General features: G+C 48.2%; 2 protein-coding genes across 4 annotated transcripts in view; one reads left to right on the top strand and one right to left on the bottom strand.

Moving 5' to 3' along the window:
• ITPK1 (inositol-tetrakisphosphate 1-kinase) overlaps positions 1-3782 on the top strand; it is a 156165-nt gene extending 152383 nt beyond the window's left edge. For all 3 annotated transcript variants that reach the window (XM_075103751.1, XM_075103753.1, XM_075103752.1), the window contains one exon: positions 936-3782. In XM_075103751.1, the coding sequence (XP_074959852.1) occupies positions 936-1258 (323 nt within the window). In that variant the 3' untranslated portion in view covers positions 1259-3782. The remainder of the gene's footprint in view (positions 1-935) is intronic.
• A 5990-nt stretch (positions 3783-9772) lies between these two features.
• On the bottom strand, positions 9773-23693 carry CHGA (chromogranin A). The gene is made up of 8 exons (XM_075103750.1): positions 23472-23693; positions 23025-23071; positions 18883-18976; positions 18383-18451; positions 16099-16197; positions 13950-14456; positions 13036-13502; positions 9773-10320 (listed from the first exon to the last, which is right to left on the bottom strand). The coding sequence occupies exons 1-8, from the start codon at positions 23677-23679 to the stop codon at positions 10237-10239; spliced, it is 1575 nt and encodes a 524-aa protein (XP_074959851.1). The 5' UTR covers positions 23680-23693; the 3' UTR covers positions 9773-10236.
• Positions 23694-24950: the final 1257 nt, after the last annotated feature.

Here is a 24950-nt window from a genome sequence, read left to right as displayed (position 1 = left end):
AACTTTAGGTAATGAAGTAGCAGTTAAGATCCATTTCAGGACATTGTACTGATACATTGCTTGTCTGGTTCAGTTTTAAAATGAATGCAGTGATAAAACTGTGCCTGTACCAGAGTATTTAAAATAGATCCAGAAGCTCTGTACACCTACTGCCACCCTTTGTGTCAACAAAAATGCCGTGTCTTCTGGTATTTGAGCAACTGTTTTAACCAGGAAACTTGTTAAACTCTGCATGCAGAAAGTGCATTGTGTATTTCAGTACTGAAAGAAAAGATCGATGTTTCTACCAAACACTGTGTCATTGATGTATGTTTACTGTCCCTTGAGTGTTTTTTCAGACATTGCTCATAGTGGGGAACATGTTTTAAGTGCTAAGTTAGGTTAGATTAGATGAGCATCACATTGCTTCTTACAGAGTGGGAAGTTGCCTTTTCTGTAGGGTATAAAGCCAGCCCCACTGTCCACTGAGGTTTCCCTGAGGGTATTGCTAGGCAAATTCCAGAGAGGGTCCAGACCCTCAGGGAAACTGCATTAGAGCTACTTTTGGTAGTAAACCTGAAAACAGGATGGAAAGGATCAATGTTACACCACAGAGTTTGTAACTTTTGGAAGAACGTGGATTTGGCAACAAATGATAGAATATACCTGAAATTACATATACACATACGTACTAGGGAGGAAAAAGAAACAGAAAATCTGAAAGGTGACAGTTTTTCTCATTGAACAAGAGTATTTTTTGCAAGGGTCTCTGTTCCTCTTTATGCTAACCTGCTTGTGCAGTCTTTCGAAATGATGTCATGGAAAAGAAGCCTTTTTATTATAACTTAGAGGGCAAGGACAGCCTAAGAAATAAACTGGCAGAAGAAGCCTTTCGGAGAACTTAGAAAATTACTTAACTGCCTTTTTTTTTTCTCCTTCATTTTTCCTCTTTTCAGGTTATGAGGGTGTTTCTGAATTTTTCACTGATCTCTTGAACCACATAGCTGCTGTCCTGCAGGGTCAGGCACCTGAGGTGACCCAGCTCAACCGTAGCAAGCTCCTGGCAGAGCAGACCGGCGGGATCATGGACGAGCGGATATGCTGCGCTAGCACAGGCTGTCTCAGCGTCATGGGAAAAGACTCCTCCTGGATTGTGGAAAGCGAGACCAACAACTCAGTAAAACTGCAACACCAGAGACTAGGCTGCAACTCGGCAGTGTCACCCAGCTTCCAGCAGCACTGCGTCGCTACGTTGGCAACAAAAGCTTCTTCTCAATAACTTGCCAATGCCATGGACTGAGAAAAAGCCGCAGGGATACAAATTGTGGTTCCAGAACCAGATCAGGCTGTAACAATACAATTACAAAAAAATGGAAAAAAAAAAAATCCAACACAAAAAGGCAAAATAAAAAAAAAACCTTTCATTTGATTTAACCTGATTTGCTGATGAAATGGACTGAAAGGGGGAGAGCAAGAAAGTGATTCAGATCCATTTCATCGGATTCCAGTTGCAAATCTGTAGTGAGTTTACACACACGTGGGTTTTAACACTAGTCCTTTCATTGCGGGAGGGTTGCTCTTTCATTTCTATTGTTCTTTGTAATCACTGGTGACCAGCATTTTAAGATCGGACCTCATGGTATCAAGAAGATAATAATATTGAAATGGATTGTATGAATGTAACAGTACTAGAGATTTTTGCCTAAAATATTCCCTGTTCCCTTTTTTCCAGGTAGGCCATTGCAAAAGAAAGCTAAGACAACTTCAGCATCACTAAACCAAATCTCTTGAAACATTGACCAGTCAAAATGTTGACAGGTAGCTTGCTGTGAGTCACGGCACTGTGACTGGGGCAGAGCAGACCGGTTGTTCAGGGTGCAGAACTGAGGTGACCACCCTGGTTCCAGCTTTGCAGTTCTTCCCCTGGCCGTCATTGCTTCAGTCAAAAGCAGCCTCTAACCGCGCTTGCCAGCAGTGACACATTTGATCCAGACAGGGTGCCAATAGCTAGGTTGATTTAGTAGATGAAATGTCATCCTTTCAATAGTCTGGTAGTGGTGAAATCCTAGAAGAGTTAATGGAAGCAGCTCATCTCTTAGCAGAGAATTTAATTCTCCCTCCATTGCACTTGTGAGGACTCTGGGACAGCCTTGGAAAAAGGCTGGCAGAGCCACACATTTTCCTTGAAGCAGTACACCTGATCTGCACATCCTAAGGGGCAACACCATTGCTGCCTTCCACAGATCCATGCTGAGGTGCATTTTTTTTCTTTTGCAAATTAAATATAAGCAGAATTGTGTACCTTTGTATGAGGCACAAGTACATGACAGCTCTAGCTTACAGACCACATTATTTTGTTGCGAGCTGCCAGTTGAGGCGTGTGTTAATTTACAATAGTGCTTTTTACTATTTGTAAACTACAGCACAGCCAATTTGTATCTCTTGAGACATGCAGTAAATCTACAGTGTTCACCCTCTATTGCATCTTCTAGCATGGCAGCATCTTTTGCTGTTGAAAATTCATGCAACTTTTTCCAATTCTGAACACTAAACTGGAAGTATCCAAGTCTGTCAGTGCTGAGAATGGAGACACTATTTTGGTAGATAGAGTGGCCTTCCCTTCCCCATATAAGCCCTAAAATATGTTTAGGAGGGGTGGTGTTAAGAAAATGTCCTTAGTTAAGCTCCTAGCTTGCAGATATAGGAATTTCTGTCTTTCTATAGCAGGTATTTGTAAAGCATCCATCACTGCAGCATTTAGTACCTGTTTGGTCAGTATCATGTGTTAGATACCTACTCAAAAGGAAAGGATCTAGAGCTTAAAGCCCAGGTAGACCATGGAGAGAGGAGGAAACTGTGTAAAAGATGTCACCGCCCTACCTGATGGTACCAGTCCTGGAGGGGAAAAAGTTTTGAAGAGTTTTGTGAAGCAATTATTTTGTGCGAACAATGGTTTTTCCTTAGAAGAGATTGGGTTTGTGCCCAAAATGGCATTCTTGGGAATTTCCTGTAGCCGGGATTGGATTTTTGAGGATGATTTACACAAGAGAAGATTATTCCATCTCTAGAGGGGTTACTAACTTTAAGATAATTCTGTAGGGACTGGAAGGACCATGTGAGTGTGGTGTCTGTCAAATTCCAGGGTGCCCATAATTGCAGCCAACTTCGACTATTGCAGATCAGTTCTGAGCTGGGCACACTTCACAACCCTTGTATGTTTTGAGGCTGCTGGATCCCACGTTGTCTGCAGCTCGCAGGTGGTTGCGGTGTGAGTGAGCCAGATGTACATAGGTAAGGGTTTATAGAAGAATTCGTGTTAGACCAAACCTTTCGTAAAGCCATGACTGAAATAAAATTGGCATCTACAGTTTGGGGTTTGTTTTTGTTTGTTTAAAATAAAAAAGTGTTTTTATGTTACACCTGTAACAAAAGATACCCTCAGGAAGGAACTTGCCAGTGCATATTTTTGTATGGTACTTTCTTGTAACCAGCTGGTAGAGTGTTTGTAGACTTGCCTTTTGCTCCCTTTATTAGAATGGCTTGGGGTTGTTTTGGTTTTTTGGCTTTTTTTTTTTTTATTGGGTGGTGAGGAAGAAGCAATGATGTTAAAACTGGGTTAGTAACTCAAGACCTTTCAAAATAAGTATGTTTACATGAATCTGAGTGTTGGATCCAATGGAAATGTCTGTATGCTGTTTCCTAGTTAGAACATCAAAGAATTTTATTTTCTTGGCTGCCTTCTGATTTTTGGTTGGCCTATTTTGCACTGCTTTATTTCTCCAAAATAAACTACTGAAATATAATTGTGCATTTTAAACTTGTTTACAAATGATTGTTAGAAGTTATTTTCTAATTCTCTGGAGGCTTGCAGAAATACTATATTTAAATATTACTCCAGACCTTGGCAGTAACTAGAAAACAGATTTAGGTCATTGGTGTGATCAGTGACATTTTTCCCCTAGTCTGTAATTTATTTTTTATTTATCAAATGTATCGGTATCACTTTAATTTACCAGGTGCAGATATGCAGGTACCTGTTGTGATGTGGCATTACAATAGAGTTTTCACATAAATTACCATGCAAGTGCTGTACTACTATACTACCTTGCAGAAATTGTTGTTATGGCTCTTATACTAGAATGTTGCTAAATCACAGGAGACCAACTTTTAAAAGCCAAAACTGTAAATTGCCAAGTATCCAGACATAAAATTACATTATTGCAAAACGTTCAAGCATGCATATGTTATTAAGCCTGTGCTAAAGTGCTTTTCTGAATTGCTGCCTCCTTTGGTAAGTTCAGGATAGTTTTGATTTAAGATAAGCTTCACAGTAAGTTAGTTAATACTCTGCAGTCTTGTCTTTTTTTGTAAAAGTAGAGGAGTCTAGTAATAATAGACGTACCAGAATGCCCTTGCTCTTAAAATTGCGGACAATCTGAGGGAGTTTTTCCATAATGTCTGTTTGAATTCTGTCACAGTGGGTTAGAAAAGGCTCTGCTGTGTTGTCAGAGGCACAGCTATTATTGCTGTGTTGATGGGAGCAATTACATTAAAGTTACATGGTCGCCAGTTAGCTTCTTGGGGATATATTTCTGTTCTGCTTCACTGCTAGAAAACCACAAGAACACCATTAGCTTGACTGGAATTTCTCCACGTTTTGTGTCAATGTGGTGGAGGAGGTGGGACTCTGGCTTCCACTGTAATGTAATCAGCTTCAGTAGGTGAAGGTTTTTCCCTGTTGAAGAGAACTTGAGTGATATTATTACTGCCTGCAATGTAAAGCCATCACCATCCTTCTCCCTGCCAGCTGACTTTGCCACGTTATGCTTGGGTTTGTAATGACTGTACCAGAACATCCTGATTCTCACGTGAAAAACAACTGCAGAAATGCAGCCTAAGTAGGATCATCGGTGCTGACACTTGTGGTTGTGTAACGCAGAACTACCACTGGGCCAATGCTGTTTTGCCTTTGGTTAACCACATGTCTGACTGTTCAACCTTTGTGCTGTAGGAGCTGATTGACCAGGCTGGTTGGTAGATGCCATACGCTATTTTTATGAATACTATCAGACTGTTGAAATGATAAAGCTGTTTAAAGATCTCCATCCTCAATGTGGGAATGTTTGTGCAGAGGAGGTACGTAGCAGGTTGCTCAGGTGGAAAACTGCCAGTATAATTTGTTTTTATAGGTGAATACAAATTAAGAACCTGACCCTGAGGCTTCACAAGGTAACAAGGATTGCTCAAGATAAAGCCTCAAGTTCTCCAGATTAACTGCGGGCTGTATCCAGCCAGGGAACAACCAGGTGGAGTAGTGGGTAGATAACGGAAGCAGGATACAGTCCAAAGGCAATAGAATAAGTGGGGGCAGAGGTGTATGAATTAGCTGGCAAAAAAGAGCAGAACAAAGGAAAAATGCTTCTGTTGTTTCCGTCGAATTAAAAAAAAACAACCAGGCATATCAGTTCTCAGACTAACACTGGTTTCCCAAAGTCTTTGCGTGGCAGCAGTGATGAGTCAAGCTTTTTCACACTAGCTTGCAGCCTTGCCTTCCACAGCTGTGCGGAAAATCTTGGATTTTGGTTTTTTAGTGAACAGAGTCTATTTTGAGTTTGTAGCAGTGTCTCCATGTGCACACTCGCAGGAGTTCACTTGCATTACCCTGCTAATTTTCTTTTCCTCTCTCCTTTTTAGTAAGAGATGTATTGATTTCTGTATTCAGTATACAATTACTTTATGGTATTGCAACTGCGTGTTTTGTAATTAGAAGTATGTGAAAATGCTTTGTGTAAGTTAAAATATTTCCTTTAATATAATCTCCGCTGGCTTTCATAGATAAAAGGACACGCCTTTGCAGATCACGTTGCTGATTTTATTTGTAATATTGCTTTAATACCTGTTTCAGAGGATTGTAACCACCAGAGAAGTACTTTCCACATCTTCACTACCTTTTCTTTCCCTGTTCACTGTGTGTGGATCCAGGCCATCAACACCTGAGCTTTTGACTGGATGGGTTTCAGATCCTCCATGGATTCTGTCATGTTTACATGGCCACAAAAATTAATAAAGATGATTGACGTTTGAGAGGATCCAGGTATAACTGGAGATGTCGGAGCGTTTCCTCAGCAACCCGAGCACAGTAGCGTCTGTAGCAAGGAAAGGGAATCGTTCTCACTCTGTGTGTGCAGATTGTTGTTGGGGTCTGACCCAGCTCTGCTGTGGGGGCAGTTTTCCTGTGGAAATAAAAAATCCACTGTAAGAAAATGTCCTGTATCTGTGATGCAGAAGGAGGGCAAGGAGAGGTAGGGCTTGGGAGTAAAATCCTGGCCAGTGGACATTGTGATACCAGTGGTCCAGAATTTCACTCTGTATTTTTAAGAGCACTCTGGGAAGATTCTTTCTCTCCACCTTTCTTACCCTGAATCCAGAGGGGCTGACACTAGCAGATGCCTGTGGGCCACATGAGCTCCTTAGCAGGTGACCTTGCCCAGCATGCCATGAGTTTGCAGAGGGCTCCCGATGTGCTGGGAAGATTTTTGTTGATGGCCTGGAAATCTCTTGAAGCTCCAGGAATAGCTGAAACAGTGAATGGAGTTAATGAAAATCAGGTCTTCCTTTTCCACCCTTTTTAAGGAAACCCACATTTTATTTCCTCCTTTGTTCTTCACACAGTAGTTTTTAGATATAAATTATTTTAACATTTTTTGTGTGAAAAGTCATATATACATGTATAAAGTTATTAAAAGGTTGAGTATATGTTGAGTATAAAATAGTGACTTCTTTGTTTCAGATGTTAGCAGCCCCTAAAAATGAGTTGTTTATCCTCTTGTAAAGTCAGTGCTGTAAAAAAAAAATTAAAAATAAAAGATGTATTAGAAGTATCTTTTATTATTTATTTCTGATTCAATATTTGATACATCTTGTGTATAGCCTTGTGAGAACCGCATACTAAAATGCAGTGGCTCTTAAAATTGAGTAACAACAATTCCTTGGAGTCCCAACAATTTTGAGAAAACTGGCCCTCCAGGTGTGAATGGTGTTGGATATTCTCCTTCACTCTGCAGCACTGCTCCCGACCTAAGCACGGCTGAATCTCGGGGACCATTTTGTGTGTGTGCTAGGTTTTGCAAGTTCATTGAGATCTGTGTTCAAATCCAGCTGTACAGTGTAAACAAGTGTTTCTTGTGATGCGCTTCAGCCCTGTTCACTGATTTCTGAAACATAATTCCCATTTTGTACTTAAATTTGTATAGAATTATATAAACCCTTAAAAGATCATGGCTTACTGTAAAAACCAAAAGTACTTGCTCTTTGGCGTCTTCAATTGCATGACTGATCAGATCTGACAATGAAGATGGTGCTTTCATCTAACAGCATTGATTTCAATAGTAATATATTAATTTTCATTTGTCAAGCACCTGTTTTAGACAATATTTTGGTTTCAACAGTAAAGCAATATGCAGTAGATATTGTGGCATTATCTCTGTAATTGTTTTGAAGACAGAATTGTCCCTTTCCAACACATAATGAAAATAAATGCCTTATAACAAGTTCTACTTTGCTTTCTCGTTATGAGCGGATAGAGCAGCAAGGTGAGCAGCTCACTGGGGGAAGCCCATTCTCAGGAGAATTTGGTTTTCACATCCTTCCCTAGTGCAGTTATTTGCAGTTCCTTTGGACCACCTTGTACCGGGAGGATTTTATTTGATTTCTCATTTAACACTAACGGGAAGTCAGCTGGTTTTAACTAACTACATAACACAGCTAAACATCACTGGGATTTAGGCCACTGCTGTACTTGAGCATTTATTCCTAGCGTAGACTTCTGGGCTGATTCTTCCTTCATCATCCTGGATAGGGAATTCTTGATTTTTCTAAAACTAGCAGCATTTTTAATCGGGACCCTATTCTGGCTAGTGCAGGAAAGATAGATATCTCACCCAGCAGCATTAAATTTTGCTAAGCAACAAGCACTCTCAGCAAGGGCACTCACGTAAACACCACCTGGGGATCAGCGCTTGGTGTCAGCCCCAAGGCCAAGCCCTGCAGTGGCGAGTTGAGGCACACAGTAGAGCAGGGAGGTACAGCTGGTGAGAGGGGCCGCATTTACCAGCTGGTGAGGCATCTTCCCAGGCCCAGTGCTCAGGCCTTGAACTCTGTCTTTCCCTTTGGAGAAAGTCCTAGGGTCCCAAATGTTTGTGATTAGTTGAAAATCCAGTTAAGTCAGTATTTATTGTAGCTCCATCAAGTAACGTTATTTTTCCTCTTGTTGATTTTGCAGCGGCAATAGACAAGCTCTGCCTGCTGCCACCATCCTTTGTGGAAAAACTTGTCCAACTCCCTTGAAGATGGCTGCATTTCTGTGGTGGGCTGTTTGGTTTCTTGGGCTTGGGACTGGTTTTTTGATTTGGATATTTTTGTTTGTTTTAGCAGGGGTGGGGTGGGTGTCTGAGGGTTTCTCTGGATTTATGGTAATGTGTCCTGAGGTTGCAAATGGTTCTATGGGTGATGCTACCAGCAGAAACTCTGCCACACAAAAAGAGGAGAAACTAAATACAATATTCAAATCAAAATTTAAATGAAGATCAGTAAGTAAAATGTGACTTTCACAGCTAGATTAACTCCCTAATAACTGACACTTTAGTACTGTTTCTGTGGAACGGCTTTGGTTTCATTCCTGTTCCTACGCGTGTTTCCCTGAGGTTAACGAGAGTGCAATCTCAGGATGGGGTTGGGAGACTCATGGTGCTCTCGGATGTGCTTTCCCCAGCCAGAGTCTTGCCCTGTGCCTTGTCCCAGCTCGTGCCTTGTGCCAGGGCAGCTTTCAGGCTGTGCCTTGGCCTTGCCACCTCCTCTGCCGCTGCATGGCTGCCCAGGGTGGGGGCAAGGGGCACTGCCCGCTCTGCAGCTCCTCCAGCCCTCCCTGGGGGAGCTCACCTGGTGTGTGGGGGACAGCTCAGGACATGCAACACCCCCTGCGCCAAAGGGACCCCACACGCCCACCTCCAGTGCAATTCACTCCACAGGACAACAGCACTGACGTTTTTAGCAGAATAAAGGAATATGTCAAGTTCAAAGCCTGGCAGCCATTCCATGAGCGTCTCAACTGTTCTGTGGGCTGCAGGTGATGGGAGACAACTGAGCTTTGATCTGGGGGTGGGATACAGCCCTGGCAGCGGGAGACTTTTTTCCTCCTCTGCCAATACACACAGAAAGTCTAAAATCTTATGACTGGAGTTCAGAGACTTTTGGGGCAAGCTTCCCCAGCCCAGGCGCCGCCCAGTCGTCCAGCTGCCGTGTGGTGTGAAGCCCAAAGGATGGGGAGGGTTCTGCCCGTTAGCGCTGTGCCGGCAGGCCACCATGGCTCCTGCGAGTCAACACGCCAGAGGGGCGTGCGTTAATTTTTTTTTTAACCCACTCGTGCACTGTCCAAATAGCTTGTCTTGGTCAAGCATTGCCCCAGTGTTTTCTTTCTGGTCAACTCCGTGTTCATCAATGCACTACGGCTGTGACCCATGTCTCACTGAAGCGCACCCGGGACAGCCAGCAGCGGGGCTGGGCTGTATGGCACTGCTGGTCCCTGGGCGGGCGGGGGGAGCCCTGCAGGGCTCAGGGAGGTGTCCTCAATGCTGGGCCTCGGCAGGCAGCAGTAGGGCAGCGTGGGTGAGGCGGGAAACGCCATCACAGTGTGTCTGTGGTGAGGGGAGGCCTCCATCCCCCCACTCTCCACCAGGACCGTACCAGCCCTGCAGTGTGCTGACGACCGAGACTGAAGCTGCCAAAACAAAGGAAGGAACCCACTGCAGTTTTATTTTTCCTTAGATAAATTTTTTATATAGAATATATTACAGTCAGAGTTTTCAGCTTTTAATCAAAAGATAACAAGTTATTGCAGTTTTTTACCCAGTGAAACTACCGGTGGAAGGAGAACTCTCTAGAAAGCTGTCTTGTCTTTTAAAAAAACAGAGGGAAAAAACCCCACCCAGACAGAAAATACACGTGTAAGTTGCGCTTCGTGCCCACCGGTGCCCAGCTGGGCGGGTGGGCGTCCGTGCAGATGGGAGCGTGAGGTGAAGAAGCGGCGATGGGCACAATACTACAGCGAGGGAGGCAGGCCTGGGTGCTAGCAAAGTCGGTTTCCTAGGCACGATGCTTCTGCTCCAGCTTAATTGCATTTAAATCAGGACATGAAAATGTGGTGGGGAGGGAGGAGGGTGGCGGTGGTGGCTTTCACCTGCATGGGGAGGGCTGGGGCCCTCAGCCTCGCCTCAGCTCGTGCAGCTTGTGAGCGACGCGCTCCAGCTCGGCCTCGATGGCAGCCAGGCTCTCCAGCTCCTGGTCCTGCAATGAAATCCCGCAACATCCGTCAGCAGCCGTGGGTGGGCAGCCCTCGCGCCCCAGAGCTACAGAAAGCCTTGCCTGGGGCTAGCTGCCAGCGGTGGCACAAGCACAGTCCCATCTCGCCCCATCCCCTCAGCCCACTCCTGCATTTGCCCCTCTGGACAGGTGTCTGTGCACAACTAATTAATCCTGTCCTAATGTTAAATCACTGCAGCTGGTGATGGGGACAAGACATGCAGCCACTGTCCTTCCCCAGCCCCACTGCCATGCAGGGCGGTCCCTGACAGGTCTCTCCCTCCAGAGTGTGGGGCTGGAGGGAGATGGCTGCCAGTGAGCTGGGGCCGGGGTGGTCACTGCCAGCAGCACTGGGCGCCTGTGTTGAGGCAGTGGTGTCAGACCGGGATGTGCACAGGTGCCTGCCATCTGCAGCAAGTGCAGCATGTGCCCTGCTTGTGGAGAGGACGGCAGTGTTCCCTCTCCCCATGCCATGCTGGGTGTCCACATGCACCTCCAGTACCAGAAGAGGCTTCTCCATTTGGGAAAATAGTGGCTAGGGAAGCTATCAGGCTTCCATAAAGGCTCAAGCTGTCCATTGCTTGGTGGCCTTTCTATAGTGGCTCTTGTGTTTCTATGCTGTTACTTGAAGCTACTTTATTTAGCATGGGTACTCAGATTGGTAACTGCATGGTTTTGCCTGAACTCTGGTCATACACAACAGGCCCTGTCTCACTGCCAGACCCAGCCCTGCCTGTCCCTCACAGCTGCCATCACCTGGGGCTCGCTGCAGATCACGCTTTTGCCCAGCGCAGCAGCAGCCTCTGTGGGAAAAAACTTGGGGCTGTCAGTGCTAAAAGTGCCTTTTCCTGTCCGCAGAGCTGAGGTGACGGCCCCTTGCCTGTGCAGAGGGAGAAGAGCCTTGCTGCCGCCTGCAGCAGCCGTCAAGCGCAGGCCAACGCTGAGCCACTAGCCTGCACTGCGTATGTGGCTGGTGTGAAAAAAATGAAGTATGTTTAAAAAAAAGTAATTTTTCTCATCCCTAAGCTGTTTTCCTGAACAGGGAAAAAGTCACCCTGCCCCTCCACAGGGCCCTTGGCTCAGCCCCTGGGAGGGCTCCACCTACAGCAGTGTGCCAGCAGCTTGGGGTGCCCGCCAGCACCCACGAGAGCCAGACTGAGCCCAAGCGGCTGTTCCAGTGTGTTTTGTTTGAAGCGAGTCAGGGAGCAGCTGGCTGAGGCTTGCCTTGCTGGAGGGGAGCTTAGGCTGCAACCGGAGCCCCCAGAAAGAGAAAATTGTGCTCTTCTGCCCTCCACAGCACCTGAAGAGAGGAGAGGTCAGACCCAAACCACTGCCTCACACCGTGCCCATGTGCCCTGGCTTTCTTGCTCCTGCCTGGCCCTGCAGGCTGAGCCCCAGCAAGTGCAGGGGACAGCACTCTCGGCCCCTAGCTGTGCCCGCACTGGCCTCACTGGCCCAGCCACATGGCCATGTGGCCTGAAAGTGAGGAGAGGGGTCAGGATGACAGCTGCTCTGGGAGAGCTGGAGCCTGTGCCTTCCCTTCCCTCACTGCTGGGTGCCTGAACTGACACCTCCTCACTGACTGCCAGAAGCCTTGATCTAGTTTAAAAAAAACCAAGCCAAAAAGTCTTGTTGCAACTGTAAACATAGCAGTTTTACAGATTCAGCAACCTCCTTCCCAGTCAGAGGCTGAGTACACCACCTTGCAGACAAGGTGCACCCCAGAGCCACTCGCAGGGGCGGGTGGGGAGCAGCTTTCTTGGGGGGGAGGTCTGGGGCATGAGCAGGTGGTGCTGATGGGGCAGGTGCCCACCTCCTCGGCAGGCACCCGCTGCATCCCTGCTCGGTGTTTGGCTTTGCTTTGAACCATCACAACAGGAGATGACCTCTCAGCAAGGGAAGGGATGCCGATGGTCAAACTTTGGGCAATGTCTGGGTGCGTAACTAAGGCAAGAGGGGTGTTTTGAAGGCAAAAGAGCTGCAGTAAACTGGCTTCACCCATCTGCTTCCTGAGTTTGTTCCCAGGCACCTGATCATGGCTTGTCTCAGAGAAAACACCCGCAGAGCCCAGCCCCACTCTCCAGCCCCCTGCACCGTCCTAAATAGCACAGAGTTGAAACTGCCACTCCCGGCCGCCAGGGAGGCACTGAGCTACCACATTGCACCATGCAACATAACAGGGAAGGAAGTCTCTGACTTTGGAAACCTGGCTTAGATGTATTCCTACATCTGTCGACCATTTCCACTCCAATGCCCCAGGTCTCTCACCACAGCTGCACCCCTGGCTTACCTCTGTAGGAGGTCTAACACTACTCACTCTGTCCCTGAGCCAGGGAAAGCATTCCCTTTGACTTGGAGGGACTTTGGGACACAAGACCGACCCCCAGGCTCCAGATATAGCTCTGTTCACCATGTCCAACACAGGCCAGTGCTAAAGTCCTGTTGCATTTTTAAGACTCTGGGGCAGGGCATGTTTTTGCACTAGTCACTAGAACTGTATAAAAACCAAAGGCACAGCCACTTGCAAATCTCCATAACACCTGGGGCTGAATGACTAGAAGGTCACAAAGCATCTCCTTAATGTCACAGAGAGCCAATGCTGGCTGCACAACACCAAGGTACCATCCACATCTCCAAGCATAGTTTGGATTCCCAAGTAATAACTGTGTGGGATTTATTCTTAAGCCTATGTACACCAACCTCCGTTCTCCTGTTAGCACTGCCTTCCTCATCCTTCTTTTCTTCGGGCATGGGAGCAAGCGGGAAGCCTCCTTCACTGCTGTCCTTCTTTGAGTGATGCTTCCATGACCTTCTCACATCTTCCTCTGGACTACTGAAGTCATACTTGTGGGACCTAAATGCCATTTTCATGGACCTGTCTGGGTCTTCCCCGCTATCATTTTCCTCCATGCGCTTCTTTGATGTCAGCTGCTTGGCCAGCTCATCCATTTTGTTCCACCTCTTGGAGGCTTCCCACTCCCTGGAGGACTCCTCCTCCATCTCCTCACTTTTGGCATTCCTGAGCTGGAAGGTGTCCTCCTCCTCCTGCATCCCCTCATCCTCCAGGTGATGTCTTCCTCCTCTCAGTGCCCCGGGCTGCTCTTCCTCCTCCTCCTCCTCCTCAGAGCTCCGCCCATCTTTGCCAAATCCCAGAGCATCATCATTATCTGAAAAAGCATTAAACACAACAGTGAGCACAAATGTTAACCTTTGAACCAAGCCTTCAGGGATGATGCAAGGTGGGTTTTCTGACTTAGGACCATTTTCTCAGCATTCTGGAAACACCCACTCTCACATCACCGTGTCAGTAACAAGGCATGGAGGCAGCAGTCAAAAACCATACAGGAAGTTCAAGAAAAACAAATTACTTGTCCTCCGGTGCTATGAAAACTGAGCAGCAGGCAGCAAGGCAGCTGCTGGGCCTGTGTTACCCACTGTGTGTGGGCCCACACAGTCGGGTGCTTGCAGAGGGGCCTGGGTGGCTGTCAGCGGGGGTATTTCTGTAAACCTGGTAAGCACCTGCCTGAACTTTCAGGCTTTAAAGCCTCTTATCTGTCTCAGTGCTTTCAGCTCACCCCGGGGTAGGTATCAGTGCAGTCGTCTGGGATACGTACTGTCATCTCCCTGCATCTCCTCAGCCTCCTCGTCCTCCTCAGCCAAATCAAGTGACCTCTCTGCTTCGGTAGGGTCCTCCTCTGCAGCATCGTCTCCTCCATCATCCTCCCGCTCCACACGTTCCCCTGCTGCCTCCTTGCTCTGCTCCTGGCCCTTTCTGGATGGCTCCTCTCCCTCATCCTTGAACTCCAGGCTGTCCCTGAGGCCTCTGGGCTGCTCCTTTTCATCCCCTCGCTGCTGCTGCTCATCCTCACTGAAGTCTTTACTGATGTGATTGTCCAAAGCTCCATCTCGCCGGGCATCCTCTGTGTCCCTGATCTCGTTGCTCTCTGCTTCCTCCTGATCCTCCTTCTCGCTAGGGTTGGCATCCCGTGGCCTGGGGTCCCTCTCCTCCAGGCTGTTTTTTCTGTCCTCTCTCGAATCTTCATTTTGCTGGGTTTGCTGTGCTGCCAGCTCAGCGAGCGACCCCGTGGGCTGCTCCTCTTCAGAGCGCTTTCCTGCCGCATCTGCAGAGGGAGGAGCGAGAAGCGACACATCTCCTGAGAGCTCATTTCACAAACAGCAAAGCCTGTGCTTTTCTCAGGGAGCTTCAGCCCCGCTCAGCAATCTGCTTAACCAGCCCATGGATCCTTTTGCAAGTCACTTCAACATATGCTTGTGTTCAAGCAATCCGGTGCTCTCACTGGTGCCTGCTCTCCTGGAAAGACTTGCAAGGCTGAAGTTAAACATATGCCAAAGTGCCTTGCTGCAGCACAGTCCTCATCACCCTCTCTTGAGATGCAAGCAACAAACTTGCCCCACATGAATCCAGATCGCATGTAAAATGAAATTATTTAGGAACATAATACGGCACTTGCACAACTCTCCCTGCTCTGCGTGCTGCACTAACATTGCATCCTTATTTCTTCCACCAGGTCAAAGAGGGAGCCAGGACTGTTTGCAAGTGAGCCAGAGGGAGGGTGGGGCCGGCTCTGCTTCTGCAAAGCAGCTACTCAGCAGGAGCTTAATGGAGGCTGGGTATTTGCTCTTGTCCGTGTCAGAGACTGGTCTCTTTTAACACAGTTAGCCATAGAAATCACTTTGAAAAAGAAAAGATGGGGAGCTAAAGAGCAGTGGGAAAAGCCAGATGGGTATGGAAAAGCGAGCACAGCCTCAAGGAGGGCTGAGGAGTGTGCTGGGGTGAGGGGATGCAGCGAGCTGGTCATGTAGGGCTGGTGACCACCAGTGACACCACGCTGGTGTCAGTGGTGTGCCTGCAGGCCTGGACGGCCCAATGTGCCATGCTTCATCCTTGTGCAGTCTCCATACTGCTGGTGCAAAAGGTTCAGGTCTGCCCTGGCAGGAGGGAGACCCAGTGCCACCTGTCCTCTCTGTTGGCTGTTGGCTGTGCTGGCTGCAGCAGCAGCCCCTGGGGGTACTGATCCTTGTCGCTTTGGGCAGATCTGGGCTGATGGCGTGTCATTGCTGAACTGCCATGGCTCAGCCACACAGCCCAGAGCCTGCTCAAGACCCTCTGCAGGGGTACTGCTGCTGGATGAGAAATCACCTCACCCCACACTGGCATCATCTATTCCTGATGTGGGAAAGGGAAGGGGCCAGTCCCTCCTTTCTGCTGCACTGCCTGTCTCTATCCAGGCCATAGGAGCGTAGTGACAAGGGGAAATCCCAGCTGAATGTGGTCTTTCCAAGATGCAGGTGTTTTCTGTGGGTGTGTGCACTGTGTTTATCCCAAGTTCAATTTTCTCTTGAGAGACCCGTAACCTAATATTGTGGATGCCTGGGAACAAGGGTGGCAGGAGCAGAGGCGGATTGCTCCTGCCTGTATCACTGAGTCTTTCAGCATGGGATTTCCTTGGCTGTGACTCATTTTAAGCATTAGGAGTGAGTGACAGTGTTGGCAGCAGGGTGAAAAAGATCAGTATCGGTTTGGTAACTTGACCATCAGCAATTACTATAGCTCAGAAATTACATGTTGTTTAAGCTGGTAAGTAAGAACAAAGCAAACACCAGGTTGCTTGTGTGTGTCAGCGGCAGCATCAAAGAAGATGCCTAAATGAGAAGCAGATGGACATATCAAGGCTGTTAGAAAGAACATCCTTGTTTACAGCCTGACCTGGATTTCCTGGGTGGGGGGAGGCTGACACTGACCTCTTTGCTTGTTCTTGTCATTCTGACTTTCAAGGACTTCGGAAAGTTCATCTTCAAAACCACTATTTTTCTTCTGCTGCCGAGTTCTCTCATTGGCACCTGCGTCAAGTGGCAAAAAGTACAGAAAGGCAACATCCCCTCCTGTGTTTCAGAAAGTAGATGTAGGAAAATAGTTCTGTGCCCTTTATAATTATATGTGTATTTTCTACAATGGACAAATCTGCCAAAAGGGAGCTGGGAAGAGAAACAAGACCGGAGGGTATGCGAATCAACTGCAGTAACAAAACACCATCAAAAACATCACCTGCAGGAAAGAAAAAGGTCTCAAAACAAACAGAGAAGCAGGGTTGCTAGGAAAACTAATATTGATGGAGAGCTAGGGAATAAGAGATGCTGAACTGCAGCATATTGAGGCCAACAAAAGACTTAAACATCAGGGTTTTGAAGGATAAAAATTGCCTCCTTCCAGATGCTGCCCACATACTCCTGTTGAGGCAAGCACTGAGAGACCCTGTGCCCTCCTGCCTGGTCATGGGGTCCCGTCTCCCCAGGCGCTGCTTTCCCACCAATCCCCGGGAGGGAGGAGCAGCATTCATTCCCGCTCCAGGGATGGTCTAGGGCCCCAGGGCCCCACACCTTAGCCTCTGGGGTTATGGAGCCAGCGTGACAAAAACAACACCCTGGAGAAAGTGTTGTCTGAAGGCAGGCCAAGCTGGAGGTCAGAGCTCAGCTGTCCTGGCACCAGCACTCCCCAGGCAGCCCCATCCCACAGGAATTGCAAGCCAAGCAAGCCCTGCCTAATCCAGCTCATGACCTGCTTCTGTGCCTTAATGAAAAGGTAAGAGCCAGCACTGCCAGCCCAGGCCTCTCTAGCCCTACATGGGGCAGAGCTAGATGGTGTGGCCTCTCCAGCCTGAGCAGGGCCAGCTGCAGCCAGCACAGAGAGGACCTTTGCTTTTCCCTCAGGCTACACAACTCTCCCATCCCCAGTCACTGTTATCTGTAGATTAGAGCTCATGTTACTCCAGGACAAAATGGTATGATGGGCTGAAGCCAAGGAAAGAGTGGAGCAAGATGCACCTCTGTGAAACGAGTCCCTACACATGGACTCCGTGCTGTATGGCACAGCCTGTCTGATAGCTGGGCGCTCCTGCTCACAGCTCTGGCGTGCCTGGGCAGCAGCAGCCCAGCACACTGAAGAGGCACAGGTTTCTTTCTTCTGGATCCTCAGAGCATCCCCAGAGCCTGTCTTCAGTTACTGCCCAGTTAGCCCCTCCACCAGTGGGATTTGGGCAGTGACCAAACTATTGCTTTGAGAGCTACATGGGGCTCTCTCCTAATCTTGACTTCCTGAATTTTCCCTCTCCTTTCTTCCTGTTGTGTGTGTGGCTTCCCTGCTCTGAAAGCAGTCTGGTGGCACTGTCTCCCAGCCATCCCTGGCAGCTCTGCCAAACAGGAGCAGGGCACAGGGATGCCCTGGAGAAGGAGGGCTGCCAGCTGGGTTACTCCAAGGAGAAGGGCAAGAGAAGGTTGGGACCTGCTCTCCTGCAGCCTGGGGAGAGCCCTACTGCAGCTTCAGCCAGGCCACCTGGGCAGAGGGGCCTGCACTGGCTTTGAAGTAGCCTTGCCTGGGACCTGCACACCAGCTCTGGGGACCTGGGCACCTGAGAATAGCCCTTTTCCCCTTTGCACACCTCTTCGTCCAGCTCTGTGCTGCTGCTGCTCCCACACTGACAAGTGGTGAGCTGCCCACACCCCTGCAAACCGAAGGAATGTGCATTCAACCTAAGGAAGCCAACAGGAAAACCCCCACTGGGGGCTTTCATCAGAGTCTTTTAGGTGCAAGTCCTGCTCAATGCACAGTGAGGCTTCCCTTCTGACACACCTGGGTTTAGTGCTAGACTCCAGCTGCGCAAACAGCAAAGGTGTTCTTGTCCTTCATTCTAGCTTGGGAGCTAGTGGTTATTTGTTGGATTAAATTATGGTGTTTCCTTTTAGGGTTATCCCACCCCAAAATGCCTATACTCTGCATTGCCACCAAGTTACATTAACAGTCATTTAAATCATTAGATGCACACTGGAGTTATTATAAGAAAATTCCTGTCCTCACTCACCCAGTCTCTAGTGGAAATCCTAGAACTAGATTTCCTGGGGAACGTTTATTACTGTAAAATACAAAAAAAAAAAAAACACCAAAAAAAAAACCAACAAACCAAAAACAAACTGTGCAAGGAGCTACAACAGACAAAGCCCCTCTTCCCAAATAACTGCAGTGAAAACGTACCTTGAGCCGCAATTTCCTGAAGTTCCTTCAACAAATTTTGGTGGCGAAGGATAGAAATGATTCGTTCATCTGCAACAGGGGAGACTTGGTACAGAAGGTGGTCAAAGACAACCTCCCCCCAGCCCCAGGAAATGAAAAACAACCCCAAATGCCACCTCCCTCTTTGTTTACTCTTTTCTCTCCCTTGGCCTGATTTGCTGCCAGATCTCTTAACCATGTGGTTAAGATGACAAGATGGTCCCGTGAAAACCAGGCAACTTCATGTCACCCAGTGCCTTCCCTAGCTGCAATGCCAGCATGACACATGGCCTGGGCTGAGCAGCAACTCCATCCCTGCTTCTGCAGCCTGGTGCTGACTGGTGAGGTGACCACAAGGAAGGTGAGTGTGTCAGGGACCCTTTGTGAGGTGCTAGAGCATGTGTAAGGGCAGGACCAGCCCCTGCTTGTGTCTCTGCCAGATCTGCTCTTGCTGATACCCAGCATTAAATCTGAGCCTGTACCTCCTCTGAGTGTTTCTAGGCATTCCTCACTGATCGGCAGGGGGTTTGGCTTCGATAAAGTATCAGAGATGACCTCTACAATACATTTCATCACCTGGAAAGAGACAAAAATACAAATTAAAGCACTGCTTTATTGTCTTTTTTTTTATTTTTTTTTAAATCTATTTGTTACCAAGGCTAAAATGCAGCAGATGATGGCACAGATCCTCTTGGTTTTCTGGTTGAGCCAGAACTGAATGTTCAGTTCCTGTTTAACCTAATGCAAGAACAGAAGGTACCTCCCAACACTGAGAGGTGAGCAAATGACATGTGGCAATGGAAAGAGCTTCTTCAACATGACACTTCAGCTGAGGATCTCATGACTCCAGCCAATTGCAGAGGTTGGGCACATCAGGAGATTAAAGGTGATCTGGGTATATACATACAGAGCTGAAAAACATCCTCTTTAAGTCAATATATCTCAACCTGCATCTCATAAAAGGGCTCATTGAGAGGTTATAGAGAGTGACAAGTGGTCAGGCTCTTCAACAGGTGGCCTTGAAATCTTGCAAGCTATTTGAGTCCTGAGAAGGGCACCACAGTCTGCAGCCAGGCATGGCGGGTGACATGAGGCAAATTGTACTTTCGAACATGGATGAGAAATACTGCTCTTAAGCCCTAGTGAAGGACAATACACTCTGGAGAAGTGTTTGACCTTGCACTTGAGTGTTCAAGCCATCTATTATAGACTGGAAGAGCTGTTCATGGAGGCAGGTCATCTGAAAGCAAGGAATTCCCCACACTTCCCTCTGAAGCATTTGCAATTAATTGCCTGAGGCGGTTTCCCAGACAGGATGAACTCTGGGCCTGCCCTTTCCAGCAGCCCTTTGCTTTGGTGTGAAATAAGAAGCATTATTTATCTAGTTTGTCACTTATACTGAGATTGCAGACTTAGCTCTTCAGCCATGCAACTGCAGCACCACTGATCCCACAGGGATCACCTAGTGCCATGTGTGTGGTAGAAGAATGAAACCCAGAGGCACAAAGGCAAGGTGGCACCTCTGGCAGGGGTGAAGGCACCCTCGCCACACTGGGACACACCACCAGGATCCCTGCTGTGCGGTCATGGTAGACCCAAATGGTCACACTGGAGGGAAAGCAGCATTTACTACAGTCCAGTGCCAGTTAGTAGTGCAGGAATCAGGCTGCTTTGTTCAAAAGGATGGTTATTTATAAAGCAGCCCAAAAAGCACGCAGGGCTCACAAATGCCTGAGGGAAAAAAGAGGCTACATTGAAAAAAAGGATACGAGTAAGCCTTGGGGGCCAAAAATTCACTGACTAAACCTCTTTCTCCTGGTGATTTTTGCAGGCAGCCCTAAGAGCCCTGACCTCCCTCACAAGGTGCCATTCTCAGGAGAGCAAAGCATTGCGGCTGCAGTAGAAATTAAACACAAGCCAGCAATTCCCAGTCATCTACAATGTTGCTCATTCAAGCAATTGGATATATTCATTGACCATCTGGAATGGGCAAATAAAACCTGTGTAAAGAGAATTCTGCTTTTGCAGATCACAGCCATAAAATGCTGAACTCTTAACTCTTTCACAGTTTGAGGGGATTGCCTGCTGGATTAAAAATGTTACAGGAAAGATCTAACAAAAAGGAAGCAGGGAAATTTCCCTGGTATCATTCTCCTGTACCACAAGCAATCCATTAATATTGATTTTAGATGACTTTGAGTAACTTCACTCTACTATTAAAGAGAACAAACCCCAGATTTTGATACTTTCCTCCCATGTTTCCCAATCTCTGGAGCCACTTACTGCAGCTGTATTCAATGCAGCTTCAGAAGTAAGGACTTTCTCAGCATGAGAAATAAGAACCTGGTCTTATATAGAGTTAATATAGAGTCTTATATAGAGTTAGGTTATATAGAGTGAAAGACTCTATATAAGCTTTTTGAGGACTTCTAAGCTGATTTAAGGTCTTTGTCTGAACACAAAGAAACACATCAGTCACCACAGAAATACGGCCAGCTCTGCAGAGGAACTTTGTAACATAATGAAATGCAGAGTGCAGTCATTTTAAAACACTCTCCTTGACTTTTTGGAAAAGCAAGTCTTGCAGACTAAGACTTCACAAGGTCATTAAATAACAGCCTGCATCAGAAAATGAAGGAGATCTTTTCCAAATGAATGTAACTAATCCAGTGCAGAAACTTGGACTGGAATTTTGCCATAACTATTGTCTAACTGTGAGCATGTAACTAGATCCTTAAGAGCTGCTCATACTGTCCCTACAAAGAAATACCCAAAGGATCATGTCCTTACAAGGACAAACTTCACCACTTCTGGTGGTGAAGGGCCCAGGCCCTTCTGAAACGTATGCCACTAAGTAGGAAATAGCGTCCTTCAAGCACAAGAGCGGGCAGGCACCAGAGATATTGTAACTGCTTTGGTCGTGTTCCACTCCCCATGGAAAGCTGGTGGTGGAAGAAAAGTCTGATGACCTGCTCGGGTAAGGCTTGCAGATGCTGACTACCCATTTCACAGCACTGAGCCACCCGCAAATGCAGGTGGCACATAGCATGTTGAAAGCAGTGTGGTGTGTAGGAAGTGCTGCAGTGCTCACTGCTGTACCCGGGTAATGATACCCCTGCCCTGCTCTGTCCTGTGCAACCAGGACTTCCTTCACTGAAATTCAGTGTCCCAGAGGGTGGTGAAGGTGGAAAAGCCCTAATGGCTTCTTCCAGTTGCAGCAAAACTCAAAAGAAAGGTGTGGTCTGACTTTGCTCTTGGCTAGAGCCTGTGCCAGTGCAGTACCCAGGGAGGAGACAGGCTTGGGAGACAATTCTTCATCAGTGGAAGCATTCCCATGGGGTTGCACCAGCTTCCACAAAAGCTAAACGTGGCTTGCAGGTAAGTGCCACGTTTATGTACAAAGCATATTGGGGAATAGATCTCACAAGGAAAATTGTGGAATTAATGGATTGTCCCACCAGATGCCGAATGAGCATCCTACTCTGGCATGGCCAGCTGAAGGGGCAAGTGCCCCTTTCTCAGTTAGCAGCACACAGCCTGAAGCATGCACCCAGTGGCTCACAGATCATGGCTTAGTCCCAGCAAGGGCTAAGCAGGCTAAAGTTCTTAACAAAACAACAGGTCTCCAGGCCCAGGCACATCTGATAGGATACAGGGAAGCATATCTCATGGCGCTTGCCCTGAAGGTAACAAGCGGAGACACTGTACAAGTGCCCTCCCCTACTACTGCCTGGGGAAAAATACGATGTGGCTGGAAGATTTCAAGAAACAAAGGCATTCAAGAGGTAGTGGGGGAAAGGCTGGTGTTTCCTTTCTGGATATTAATTTCTGCAGAAATCTTGATCTGGGCATCTAAGAGTTCAGCACGTCTGAAAGATTACAGGCTTTACAATATCAGGAAAGGGAGGTCTGTCACAGGTAAACACAGGCAAGCACACCTACCCAAAGGTGCCAAAAGCCTGTTGGGAGTGCCCACACTTGCAAAGTGCAGCTCTGAATGTCAGAGAGGTATGACACAGGTGTATGCACAGAAGCCTATAAAAGAAGGCTGGAGAGGTCAGCCAAGTCCCACACTGCTTGTAGAGATCCAGACAGGCTGAGCAGCAGCTGAGGACAGATTAGCAATCTGAGAGTAGCCAGTTGCCTATTTTTCAGTAACATGCATGTTTAAGTAACACACACCCCACAGCCATACAAACACAGATGTATACATCCCCCCAAATGCACAGAGTTCCAGCGATGCCCTTTCCTGAATCATGCCTCCCCCCACTCTACCCTGAGTCACCTCCTGTTGGGAGCTTTGAAAAGCTGAAAGTAGGAGGACTGGGGAGTGTCCAACCTCCAGCCCCAGCCCCACCATTCTCCAGACAAGCTTGTTTGGTCCCTTTGATACATCCTGAGGGACTTCCCTCCTGCCCAGGTGCCCACAGGTGGATGCACAAAGGGTAAATCCTAGTAGGAGGGAGAGGGGGCAGATGGATCCTGCTGCAGGGATCTCATGCAAATCCCTGGCACTTCCTACAGGGCTTTTCTGCAGGGGCAGCCAAAAGCCAGCCAGCTACATGGAGGTTAAACATCACATCTCCAACTTCACTTGCCCCTTCCACTACAGGCCCATCCTTACCTTAGTGTCCCCTTTATTCATGTCGTTTGTCACAGGAAGGGAGATGCCTGTAAAATGAGGGGAGGGCAAAAAAAAAGAGAGCTTATTATTCCCCTCCACTGGGAGACAAGCTGAGAAATCCTATCCTGCTAAAAATGGGAATGGTGAAGAGGGGCATTTCTCTCTGCTGGAAGTGGTCCTTCAGTGCGGCAGCTGAATGTGTGCATCGTGCCCCCCTCAGCCTTCCCTGGGGAGGGGAGGAGAGGGGAGGGGAAGGGAGGGAAGGGGAGGGAAGGGGAGGGAAGGGGAGGGAGTCCCCGGGCCGGCGCGGCCCCGGGCCGTGACCTTGCGGCGGGCGCTGTCCGCGGTGCTGACGGGCCGGGGCGGGCGCGCGGCCAGGCGGGCGGCGCTGCCGGGGTCTCCCGGCGGCGGGAGCGGGGGTCGCGGCCCCGGCCCGGCCGCACTTACCCGGCACGGCCAGCAGCAGGACGGCCAGCAGTCCGGGGCGGCTCATGGTGCGGGCGGGACGGAGGGGGGACGGAGACGGGGCCCGAAGGTGCGTCAGTCCCGGCGCGGGGGCTCCAGGCGAGGCGCCGGCGGGGGACCAGCACCCTGCGTGCCTACGGCAGTGCCCTGGCTGAGGATCCCAGATGGGGCACTGCAGCAACCGGCTCATTTATATATCTCAGCCCCTCGGAAATGGCGTCAGGAGGAAGCCACCTCCTCCTCTCTCCCCCCTCCCCGCGCACAGAGCCTTCCCATCAGCCGCCACGGCTCGCCGGGTGCTGGAGGAGCAGCCACACGCCGGGATCCTCCCGACCCCCCCGGCTGCCCGGGCAAAGGGTTCCAGCAGCAGAGCGCCGGGCTCCAGCCGCTCCTTCTTCTCACACTCAGCAGGAGAGGGCTGGCTGTGGGGTGTGTTTCCACGCTATAGCTTTCCCAGTGCCTCACCCAACGCTGGCAGTCCGCAAGCACCTCCGCATATGTGCCCTCTCTGTGTGTTCCAGTAGTCAATGGTGAGAGTCACCTCGTGCACCCCAGCCAGCAGAGCCACCTGCAGGTGGATTTGCCCTCTAGGGGTGCCCTTGTCTTTCGCTGACCACAGAAGATACCTAGACAAATAGTCTAGAACAGATGCTGAAGCTTTTAGATGCCTGTTAAACATCTCCACAGAGGATAGAAGTGTCTGTAAGACTGGTCAAGAACCAGAGAACTGGTCGCCATGAAACCGGTTTGCCAAAGGAGATGATGAGTCCCAGCTATTTTATGAAAGATTTTTAAGTAGTAGGACATCACTTGGGGTAAATAGCAAAGGCTGGTGGCTGTTTTGTTCAGCTATTGTGAATCTGCAACAAATTTTAATAGGTTGCTCTCCTTTGTTCAGTGGTTCATAACAACCCATAGCATCACCCTACACCCTAAGCACTCTGAAGTTGGAGCAACCAAGATTACCTCGTCACCAGTTTTCATTGACAAGGGAGAGGGAGGAAGGAAAAAATGGTACCATTCTTAGTCACAAGCGTTTTCATGCCCTTGACAAAATGTCTGTCAGTTCTTTGGATGGAGAGTCTGTCAGGTCAGACAGCTGGATTCTCTTTCAAAAGTGACGCCAATGCTTCTTTAGGACAATGGTCTCCTATTCCGTGCTATCCCTCAATGAATTTCAGAGGTCACAAAAGCCAGGCACTTATACTAGAAAACCAAAATCAGAAAAATGCGCTGTCCTTCATCCCCCCCTTCCTTATTCTGCTCACTGGGGAGTCCTGCACCCAAGGAGCTAGGGACAACATATTTGTTCTAAGACGACAAGAACTTTTCTATTAGACTAGGGGATACAGACTTCAGACTTCGCTCTAGATTTTCACCGTCTCTTTCCATATGCACATGGCAATGTGCTCCCAAATGTCCTCTAATATGGGATTTAAATGCGTGCTTCAAAAGGCACAT

Source organism: Phalacrocorax aristotelis, chromosome 9, assembly GCF_949628215.1.
Source record: "Phalacrocorax aristotelis chromosome 9, bGulAri2.1, whole genome shotgun sequence".
Classification (NCBI taxonomy): Eukaryota; Metazoa; Chordata; class Aves; order Suliformes; family Phalacrocoracidae; genus Phalacrocorax; species Phalacrocorax aristotelis.
This window is presented reverse-complemented; position numbering and strand designations above follow the sequence as displayed.